Genomic DNA, 11,068 nt, shown 5'->3' with positions numbered 1-11,068 from the left:
ATAGTGATTTACCCAACAATGTATCCAGCACACGGAACAGTGAATGCTTGGACACTACTAAGTGTTTGAGTGTGGTGTGTTGTAATCTGTATAGTATAGTGCGCTATGTCCAAAATTTCCAATCATAAACGTCCTTCTCACTGTTCCTATAAATTTTTGTTTTCTTAGTTTCCTAGTGATTTGTCATTTTAAGGGTGTTGCTAAATCTAAACATGCAAAGGAACAGGGTTTTCTCCAATCATGCTAAAGCTACATTCATTATTTGATCCTCAAAAAGTAGTACTAAATACAATGAAAACATGCCAATAAGTAAAGGTTACATTATTCATAGTAAGCACTGATCAACAGAACATTTTGGCAAATGGCAAGCAAGTAGTAGTAATATTACAAACTTGAATCATAACAGCAAGAGAGGAAAAGGGTGGTTACTCTGGAAAAGTGAGAGCAGTGATGAGAGCCTCCAATTGGGGAAACCTTGAAACAAGTTCAGAACGTTTAGCAAGCTCAAAGTCATTGAACTGAAACCCAGGAGCACAAGTACACCCCACAAGAGAGTAGTGAGTTTCAGCATCTCTTGGTGGGGTATTGACAAACCCTCCTCCATCTGCAGAGATGGTGAAATCCTTAGTTGGAAATGAACCAAACCAGATATTGGGAGGCACAGAGTACTGCGGTGTTTGATTGTCAGCGAGATCGGATCCAAGGCGGGTGAACTTGACAGTGGAATCTTGCTCATTGAGTTCCACTACGGTGATGGATTCTCCGATGTAGTGGTGCCAGGTTTCAGCGCAGGGGATGCGGTGGAGGCGGGAGAGGTTGCCGGAAGAAAGGAGGAAGTAGATGGCGGTGGAAACGGGGCGATCGACTTTGTATTGGGGAGGAAGGTGGGAAGTGGAGAGATGAACGGAGTGGTCGCGGAAGGTCTCGGCGTAGAAGCCACCTTCAGGGTGAGGTTGCAGATTCAGCTTCGCAGCGATCTCCGATGCCGACAAAGACATGCTTCTGCTGAATGTGGAATGAATGAATGAATCTGAAGGTGCAATGACAACATCAACGCCCAACAACCTCATTGATATCGCTCTTACTTTCCGTCACAGTTGAAAAGTAAAAGGGGGAAATTTCTTCACTTCACAGAGGATAATGTTTTTAATATGCCGACATTTTAAAACTCACTTATGTAATCTCTGAGTATCGAGGGAATTAATCTCTTAGCTATAAGCTGTGGAGATACGAAACCAAAAAAAAGTTCATGTCACATGACTTCATAAGAAAAAATAAATGATGTGCCTTCATGAAACTCATAATCGAGGGTTCAAATTTATTATATAAGAAATGGATATAAACGTTAAAATAAGTGTTTGTTAAAATTTATGTGAATAGCTTATAATATATAAACTATTTTAAACTTATTTCCATAACATGTCTTCTTCTATACTCTTTTGAAATGGTGGAAGATATTCTTCTGGAGTTATTGCCATTGGAGTGGTAATACCTTGAAAAGGTGGTCTGTGGGAGAGGATGGGCTAGTTTGTCTCCTCACCAGAAGGAAGCACCACATGTTTCCCCTAATTTGTAGTCTTCCTTGTTGAATACCTCTCTAGACTATGGATAAGTTTGGAACATGAATTAACACATTACTATAGAATGAGTGCCGTCATGTTTTGTCTATCTAGGATAATTTGCTCACAGATAAATAGGTCCCTTTGTTCTCTTAATTCAGTGAGACAACAAAACATGCTTTGTTGCTCTGCTTAAAGACAACCATAAGTCCATAATAGGAATAAATGATTAATAGTTGTAATTTGGGAAATTGCAATATAAATGATATATGAATACAATGGGGTGCAATTTACTTGAAACATGAAATGATGACAAGGGAATTTTTTACAAGCTTCAGATTGTTGGAAACTCATGACCCCGTAAACAGAAGCCTTCAATTTCAAGTAATCTGAATTCTGAAATATACTCTGACTATTTAATATATCATCCCCTTAAAGTTACAATCATTATTGAAGAAACATTGTTTGAATCAAGATATGTAACCAAAGGTCTTGCCATCATAATTTATCTCCGGAAAACTTTCCCAACAAACCCTTGAAAGGAGTTCCCCAGCCCAGCACTAACAGCTTCTGCTAAATACTGTGCCTGAAAATGATCGTGATCACTAAGAATGCTTGAATGCACCAAGCATGATATTACAAAATAAATAAAATATGAAAAATTGAAGGACCAATCACTGTGTCCAATTGAGGACTACCTCTTGAAGGGTTTTCTTTAGATCAAAAGCATCTTTCACTCGAGCATCCAAAAAAGACCATGTATCCCGAAAATCTGCAAGAAAACAAGCCACAGAAGCATCAAGAACAGTCCTCACAAGTCAAAGTTTAACCATATTGCGCCATAAACAGCAGGGCCACTAGCCGAGGTGGTATTTATTCAATGCTAAACGGAATTAAATTCCAATGATGATCAAAAGAATGAATGTTTAAATGGTCGCGGCAATCATAGAACCAGAAGGTGATCCAGAAGTGACATAATCATAAAGAGAAAAGCACAAAAACACCGGAGAATGGATGAAAGTTAATGAGCAAAAATCTAAAAAAACTAGTGTCCTTAAAAAGGGAGGCAGAAAAAACAAACCAGGAGAGCTATCTGTCAGCATATAAATCTCAGTGGTTGAGTATATCCCTCCAAGGATAGTGCGCTTGGCATACCAATCAATGTCAGAGGCATTATCACCAGCAGCATGCCAAATCTCATCCACAAGCATTGCCCTCTGTTTAAAACTCGTCGGAACATTAACTGGTTGTGCCTGTAAAGAAGTTATATGCCAAAAACTCTCAGCTCAGCAATTCCGAGATAAGCCTCTAACTAAAAAGAAACTGGCAGAAACCTGGATGCTAAGAGCTTGTGGCCATGATGATATGAATGGAGCTTGCATTTCTAGACGATATCTGATAAGCTTGGAGATGCAGTCACTTGGTGTCAACAAATTTTTCAAACTCTCGTCTGAGTCAATTCTATCAATGAGTTTTTGTAAGCAGTCATCCATGAAAAACTGAAAACAAATAAGATTTATGACAAACAAAATAGTTAGAGCCCGTTTGTATTTCATGTAAACTTCGGTTAGGCTATAGGTAAATTTCAGTTTTTTAACCTACCATGAGACAAGAGTTTTATTAACTGGCCTAGGTAAGAGAGTTGTAAAAGAAACAAACAGGCTTAGTTTTAAAAAAAAAAAAAAGCATAAGTGAAAGAAGGCAACCTTCCACAATTGCAGTAACTCATTAAACTTCTTATACTTGATCATGTACAATTAGAAGGAAATTCATACATTGGCAACTCATAACTGAATAAGCAAATCCTGAAATTATTGTTGGTCATCAAAGGGCACATCTTTCAATCAGATGATGCCACTGAGAATAAACACCATCACAAACACACACACTATGTTGGTGGGGAGGGGACAGGAAAAGGGATAGAGGACAGACTGCTGCTGCACAATTTCAAAGCAGAACATATGATTGAAAATTACAGTATAAATTGTTCATAATATTTACATTATAATGTGGAATATTGTGAAGCTACAATACCATCCCTGCAATGGTACTCTTCTAAACTTTCTCTATTATGCAATTTCAGATCATTCCTATCATTGAATAGCAACAATGACCTAAGAAACATTTTCAAAATGGTCACAACAGTTAAACAGGAGAATGGAGATTACTACTCTTCTACTCCAATCATCATAATAATACTAAATAACAACAATAGTAAACTAAAAACATTTCAAACAGCTACACTTAAGCTTAAATAATCTGACTTAATTAACTAACATAAATGTAAAAGAAGCTTAATACAGAGATTAATCAACATGAGCAGAAAAAGACACAAGAATGAGATAGAATAGGAAATGCACCTCAACCAATGCTGCTTCCTTCCTCGGCAAAGATCCAACGATAGAAGGGGACAGACCAACATCTTTTGCTCCAGCAATTAACGCTGCTTCCGTCCACCCCAATTTCAACTGAAAAAACAAAATTTGAGAATCACCCACTATTAAGAACGCAAAACCCAATCCGAAGAAAGAAAAAAAAACAGTAAAAAGAGGAAGAGAGTGAGTGTACGAACAACGTGAGTGACCGAGGCGGAAAGCAGGCGAGCTTGTTCGTCCTCGTACTTGGCTCCAGGTTTCGGGGTCTCTTGGCGCCGGAAATCTTCACCCGTCGATGATGATGAAGAAGAAGAAGAAGAAGAAGAAGAAGAAGAAGTGGAATCTACGATGATAGGGGTTTCGGTGGTGTAGATGGGATTGGTAGAGTGTGGATCAGAGAGTGGTTGAGTCTCCGATGTGGAGAACCGATAAGAGGCTATCAGCGACTGAGGACGCCGGAATCGGAGCCCAGTGTTTGAGTTGTAGTGCCTTGCAGCGGTTAACAACCGCTTCGCCGCCGTTCGGTACATTCTGTCGCCGCCGTTGGTTCTGGATTGGGAAAAGGTACGAGGAAAGGGTTTGGTTTCTTTTGAGGGAAGAAGAAAAAACAGTTTGAGTGCCACGTAGCGTACCTGTATTATGCCACGTGGTCACCCGTTTACCACAAACAAATCCTTGTCATTCGACTCACCTTGCCCCATGTTTGACCAAATCTTGTATTATTACATTTGGGCTAAGAGCATATTAGGTTCACCCCTAAGAAAAATGAAGATAAATCAAGTGATTTATTGAGAGCAAATGAAGGTAAATCAAGTAATGAATCAATATATATTATCGAAGCCGGTCGCAGGAGTAAAAAGTGGTTGGTTGAAGCTCTAAGTTGAGAGTTCAATTGTTTAGAATCACGTTTTTGAGAAATTTTTGATTTTTATTACATCCAGTCAGAATTCTGAGAGCAATTTTACATATAAAAAAGTTTACTCTCTTTATCCCTAATTTTAAAATCATTTAGACTTTAGAGACATGATATTTATTTATATAAGACCTCTTATTAGATTTTATAAATATCTCTTATCATTTTTCATATATACCCCTCGAATATTGTACTTTTGTACTCTGCTTGTGCTTACCAATTACCACTAATAATTGGTGTTTTCCTCACTGCTCAATACATTAATAAGGATAAATGTGAAAGTTTGTATAATTTTTTTAAAAATCAATACATTAATTAGTCTCATTACATTACATGCTTTCTTAATAAGAATAATTGTTTAAATAAAACTTTACAATTAGAGCCGGGAGTAGTATGATGGATGTATTAAAAAAATAATGAATGGTGTTCACCCACTGAGTCTAGAGATATTAAAAGAGAAGAGAGATGAGTGATAAATATGATATGTGATGTAATGTAACCGGAGGATAGAGATAGAGAGAAAAAGTGATATCACAAGGTATTATTTGGAGGTATATCATTACTATTACTATGTGATGTGAATGAGCTTTCATTCCAATTCATTCGCATATTTTTGTTATTTTTGCCTGAAAAATATATATGAAATTGAAATGGAAGAGGAAATTGATATTAATTAAAGTTAAAATCTATACTAGTTAGAAGATTGCTGTTTAAAGAGGTTAAAACTTTAACTATGGAAGTCTATACAAATATTGTTATGCAATATTAGTTACGGATTATGTTATTATGTGAAAACTTAGTTGCTTGAAGAGCAAGAAACAAAATGTAGATGCTCAATCAAGTGTAGAAACTGAGTTCTAGGGTGTGGCACAAGGAATATGTGAACTATTATTTGGCCCAAGTTCATAACTATTCAATATTAGTTTCAAATGCAGTTTTCTTCAAAGAAAAAAAAGTTCAATGCAGTATGTTTGCTGAACAAAAATATAAGTAAAAAAAAGTGGACATTAGGCAAAAGGCATTTCTTAGAGCAACTAGAATTGGCTAATTTTTTAAAAGAAATTAAACTACAAAAAGAGAAACAGCCCTTGGATTTGATAGACATAAGAGGAAAGCTTGAAAATCCGTCTAGTACAAACTTTTCAGCAGTAAATTTTGAGGGATGTTGTCTCAAAAATGGTTTTGTTTTTATTTTACAAGAATTGCACAAAATTTACAAGGACCTTTATCAGCAGAAAGAGGCACACCAACACCACACTCACTCAAACTGAGCTTGGACTTCAACATTTTCCTCTCTTCAAATGGACAAGAAAAACATGGCAAACACTCCAAGCATCAGCATCTCTCAATTATTGTTTCTAAGTTTCTGTCTCTCATTCTGTTAACTGTAATGAGATTATGTTCCCGCCCTCACCCAACATGTCATCGTTCTCAGTATAACCGAACTCTTCCATGAAGCTTTTCTCCCTCTCTACCTCTTTTTCTTCCTCCACATGTTCATTGTGGCCCCATGTTTGTTTTTCATCACGTGCAATACTCATTGCTTACCACGACGCTTTCGAAGATCATTCAGAATAGAAGTGTTGGATCAAGATGCTGAATATTGTAATCTTTCCTAGGCCTGTAATCTCCCCTAAAAAAGCAACTTGCACTAAGCTAGCATATTGACATGATCTTTAAACCTGTACCTCCTCTATCCTCCTAATGGCTTCCTTCATGTTAAGTCTTTGTTCGGGGTTGCTCTCCGTGCAAGCAGCCCCAATTTGGAGAAGTTGCAACATTTGACCCATTGAGTTCGCATTATTGCTCGTTGCCAACTCTGGATCAATCAATTCTGCCTCTCTTCTCTCGGAAATCGCTGTGAAGACCCATTGCACCACATCAGTCCCACCCTTGCCGTTGCTGTGATACTGAGAAGGGAACTTCCCAGTGATGATTTCAAGAATGATGATTCCGAGGCAGTAAACATCGGTCTTCTGCGAAATTTGCTGGTACAGCATGAAATCGGGAGTTTTGTAGGCAAACATTGTCTGCACGGCATAGCTCTGGTTGATAAGGGGGTGAAAGGCAAAGTCACCTAAGAGAGGCTCGTAACTGTCATCTAGCAGAACATTGCTGGATTTGAGGTTTCCATGGGGCAGGTCTTCAGCAGAAAATTCAGTATAGAGAAAGCCTAACCCTCTTGCAATTCCCTTCACAATCTTCAAACGGGTAGGCCAGTTCAGCTCAGCATGACTAGTCCCTCTATCACCTGAAAAAACATCAAGTGACACATCATTTCCACCAAATGAAAACACAAGGATCTAAAGGAAAGACTAAAAGGGAATCATGATCAGGCTTCATTTTGGTTTTGTGAATGTAAAACTAAATCAGATTGAACAAGACAACAAGTTAAAGTTTGAATACACGGAGGAAAATCACGGCGGACAAAAGCAACTTCCCTTAGCTTTTGTAACTGTGCACCATGATTTTGGTCTCACCGTGGTTTTTCACCATATATCTACACATGCACATAGTAATCTACAGCAACACTATTTAGAACTGGAAATGCAGAACCCCACATACTGGTATGTTAACATTTAGCTTGGTCATAATTGATTCTAAAGCCCGAATCAATTTTTGGGATAAGCTTCTACTAATAGCATGTTTGGATAAGTTTCTATTTTCTCAAAATCAATTCCAAAGGCTTTAGAATCAATTGTAGAATGATTTTCAAACATGCACTATAACTTCTGAGCAACAGAATTGATTCAGTAAAAATAAGGTGATCTGAATATCCATATGTGAAGCTAACTGCATACCCCACTTTCATACCCTCCACCAATTATACCTATCAGTGCATTTTGTTTTGAAAAGTTCATCATACAAGAGCATTTCAGGCACAAGAAATCAAACTTCATAAGGAGATGAACAATGAACATAACTAGGGAAGAAATAGAGGGAAAAGTTTTGATAATATGATATGATACCGTGCAAAACATATAACAAGCTTCCTTTGGGCATGTACTCAGTGACAAACAACTTTTCCTCCCTGCGGTAATGGTAAGCCAAAGGAGTCATGATATTGCGATTCCTAAGCCTCCCAAACCTTCTCATCTCAGCATCAAAGATGTCTCTGCTCGCTTTGTTCATCTCCCTCATCCTCTTCACCACCACAGACAATCCATTCGACATGGCAGCCTTGTAAGCCGAACCCAATCCACCGTTCCCCAAAACCTCCGCCGCAGCCTTCATCAAATCCGGCAAACCAAACACACCCTTCTCGTCATTCACCATGATAAGATCACCCATCCCGTTCCTCGACGACCCTCTCTTCGATGATTCCTTCTTGCTAATCTCCGAAGCCCTGCTATGGTTCGAACTCGGTACGTGCACCTGCACAACCTCGTCCAGATTCTCCCTACTCATCACGCTGAAATCATCATCCCGGGCACGCCGAGACTTCACGAACATGAACACCACCATCATCACCGCCACAATGAAGAGCATCGCGATGATCTTCATCACCCAGGTGAACCCTCCTTGCCCTGTTCCAGACGGTGTCAAAGACGGGTCGCACTCGTTGTCAAGCGGCTTCCCGCAGAGCCCTTCGTTGCCGGAGAATGATTTCGCGCCGTACTGCGACATTCCGGCGGGGATTGCGCCTTGTAGCTTGTTGTTCGACATGTCTAGTGATTTGATGTCCTGTTTCAGCTCAGGAACAGAGCCTGTAAACTCGTTGTTCTCGAGGTGGAGTTCCGAGAGGAAACGAAGCTTGGTTAACGAGTCAGGGATGTTGCCGGAGAATTTGTTGTTGGAAATCCAGATTTTCTTCAGGGAAGCTAAGTGGGAGAAGAAATCTGCAGGGATTGGCCCTGAGAATTGGTTCTGCGAGAGGTAGATAGCTTTGAGGGCACCGAGTTTGTTGAACTCCGGCATTGGGCCGGAGAAGGAGTTGTTGGCGAAGCTGATGGTTCGGAGGGTGGGAATCTGCATGAGAGCTTCGATGTCGATCGTGCCGGAGAGGTCTAAATCGGTGAGGTGGAGGCTGGAGATGATGTTGTTGAAGCAGATGACACCGACCCACTTGGAAGAACAGGGGTTCTGGTTGGGAACCCAGGAGGAGAGGGACTTGGGGTTGATGAAGGATTGCTTGAGCTTGAGGAGGGCTTGGTTCTCGTTGGCGGAGAAGGTGGGGGAGAGGGAGGTGAAGAGGGTGAGGAGGAGGAGGAGAGAGAGACGGCGGCGAACAGCGGCCATTGCCGAGCCGGAAAGTTATTGCGGCTGGGTAGAAATGGACCGCTGCTCGTCGGAGAGAATGAGGTTGTTCCCTGAGTGAAAGTGGTTTTTTGGATGGATTTAGTTTTGTTGGATTTGGGTAGCCAAAGGTTGACATGGTTTGATGATGGAGAATGGAGTTCCAGAATTACCATGCATGCTAAGAATAGTTAACACATTCATGGCTCCTTCAAATGATTCCGATATTTCTGCAACTCAAAAATTGTGTTGACCGGGTCAGCTCCATTTCAGGTCAAATTTGCAAATTTAGTTCCCATGCATTCACTACCTAGCTAGCTATAATCCATTTTGACACCTATCTTCTTATATTGTCTGTCACATGCTCAATTTTTTATGTGTGCTGTGAAGAACAGGGTGGAGAATTCTTGATTAGTCTCTCACATTTGGATACAAAGTACACATTTGGAAGCAGAGGGCACTAGTGAAAGATTTGTATGTACCAAAAGAATGTGAATGATAGATTCTGTTTGTAGGACATCATAAACATGAATGTTTTTCAGGAGCCTAACTCACTTAACACCTTTGTTGCTTTTCTAACAAGAAATATTTTCAAACACTCAATTTTTTATATTTTTCATCCACATCTCAGTGAAAGTTTTTTAAGTTAGAACTAGAGGTACATGATTTTAGCATGTTTACTATGCTATAGCAACATTGTTAATTTATATCAGAAATGAGTACCTGAATTATTGGGACCCAGATTCTATAGAAATGAGATATTATTGTACATGAGTAACCAGATAATGTGAGTGTGAGAGTAGGAGAAACTATTTTCTTACTCATAGAAAATGTGCAATTCGGCCTCATTAGATGTCCATTAAAATGTGCAACTTAATCCCAAATTGGGCCATGATAATTCAACTCAGCCCAAATGAGTAGATCTGGTTTGCAATTTGTTCCTTGAATGTTAATACCAAACTCTAAGCCCGAGGTTTTTAGATTTTAAAAAGCCCATATTTCTTGCCCAATCCACTCTAATGAATAATGATAAGAGATTAGCTGTGGTCAAATATATCCTGGAAATTTTGACAAATATATATCCTGGAGAATTGTTGTTTGCTGTTAGTGGCATAATACTGATGTTGAGTAATTTATATTTGTCTTGATTGAAGGATATGATGTTGTTGAGGGATTTAGGTTTATTGGATGAACAAGAGTTTGTTGAGTCTAAGATACATATTGAGTTTGACTGTGAGAGAGTAGGTAATACATGGATCGATAGGAACCTCCCACCTCTTCACCCACTTTATATCAAACTTCAAAATACAGCAATCTCTGAGATTAAACTATAGAGAGACATGATGCATTTATGAAGTAAAACGTATTAACTATCAAATAATCAAAAATATTGAGAACAAAACTCCTCTTAATTGAATAAATAAGGAAATATCTAGATTTAATTTAAATTGCATCATAATTTTAAGTTTTAAAAGACCTATAGTTAATATATTTTTATTTCCTATGAGATTGTCACTTCTTCCCATAGTATAGTATTATTAATTAAATCTAATTGTGTTTAAAAAAAATTAAATCTAATTGATATTCTGATGAAAAGACAAAATTAGTAAGGAAATATTCTCCGCAATTTCTCATGGTGTCCAACGTCGATCAAGTTAGTCATTTTCTACATGTTGAGAAGTTTCACATAACTATAGATACGATCAAAATAGTCTTTGTATATGGGAAAAAAATTCTCGCCTCATGAGCTAGTTTTTTGGGTAGTGTTAGGTCTCACAAATTCTAATATGGTATCAGAGCATATCATATATCTGTTTAGTGGAGACCATTCGTATGAGTCACCTCATATGTTCAATCATGCATATGTCACACTCCAAATGTCTAGCTTATATGTCGGAAGACAAACCTCGCCTATTAATCTAGTTTCTGGGTAGAGTTAGGTCTCCTAATTTGAATACCACCCAAACATCAACAAATGTTAACAA

The 11,068-nt window shown here is 38.6% G+C and overlaps 3 protein-coding genes across 3 annotated transcripts; all 3 read right to left on the bottom strand.

Annotated features, from left to right (window-relative positions):
* Window positions 1–228: 228 nt before the first annotated feature.
* Window positions 229–1,113, bottom strand: LOC130711045 (uncharacterized). Its single transcript, XM_057560481.1, has one exon. The coding sequence runs from the start codon at window positions 1,068–1,070 to the stop codon at window positions 426–428; it is 645 nt and encodes a 214-aa protein (XP_057416464.1). The 5' UTR covers window positions 1,071–1,113; the 3' UTR covers window positions 229–425.
* Window positions 1,114–1,829: 716 nt separating this feature from the next.
* On the bottom strand, window positions 1,830–4,516 carry LOC130711044 (uncharacterized). The gene is made up of 6 exons (XM_057560480.1): window positions 4,132–4,516; window positions 3,920–4,027; window positions 2,894–3,058; window positions 2,641–2,812; window positions 2,258–2,331; window positions 1,830–2,145 (listed from the first exon to the last, which is right to left on the bottom strand). The coding sequence occupies exons 1-6, from the start codon at window positions 4,462–4,464 to the stop codon at window positions 2,065–2,067; spliced, it is 933 nt and encodes a 310-aa protein (XP_057416463.1). The 5' UTR covers window positions 4,465–4,516; the 3' UTR covers window positions 1,830–2,064.
* A 1,403-nt stretch (window positions 4,517–5,919) lies between these two features.
* On the bottom strand, window positions 5,920–9,214 carry LOC130715193 (pollen receptor-like kinase 3). Its single transcript, XM_057565268.1, has 2 exons — window positions 7,817–9,214; window positions 5,920–7,098 (listed from the first exon to the last, which is right to left on the bottom strand). The coding sequence occupies exons 1-2, from the start codon at window positions 9,084–9,086 to the stop codon at window positions 6,524–6,526; spliced, it is 1,845 nt and encodes a 614-aa protein (XP_057421251.1). The 5' UTR covers window positions 9,087–9,214; the 3' UTR covers window positions 5,920–6,523.
* Window positions 9,215–11,068: the final 1,854 nt, after the last annotated feature.

The sequence above is a fragment of the Lotus japonicus genome, chromosome 4, assembly GCF_012489685.1.
Source record: "Lotus japonicus ecotype B-129 chromosome 4, LjGifu_v1.2".
In the NCBI taxonomy this organism is placed as follows: domain Eukaryota; kingdom Viridiplantae; phylum Streptophyta; class Magnoliopsida; order Fabales; family Fabaceae; genus Lotus; species Lotus japonicus.
Note: the sequence above shows the minus strand (reverse complement) of the source record. Positions and strands in the feature narration are given on the sequence as shown.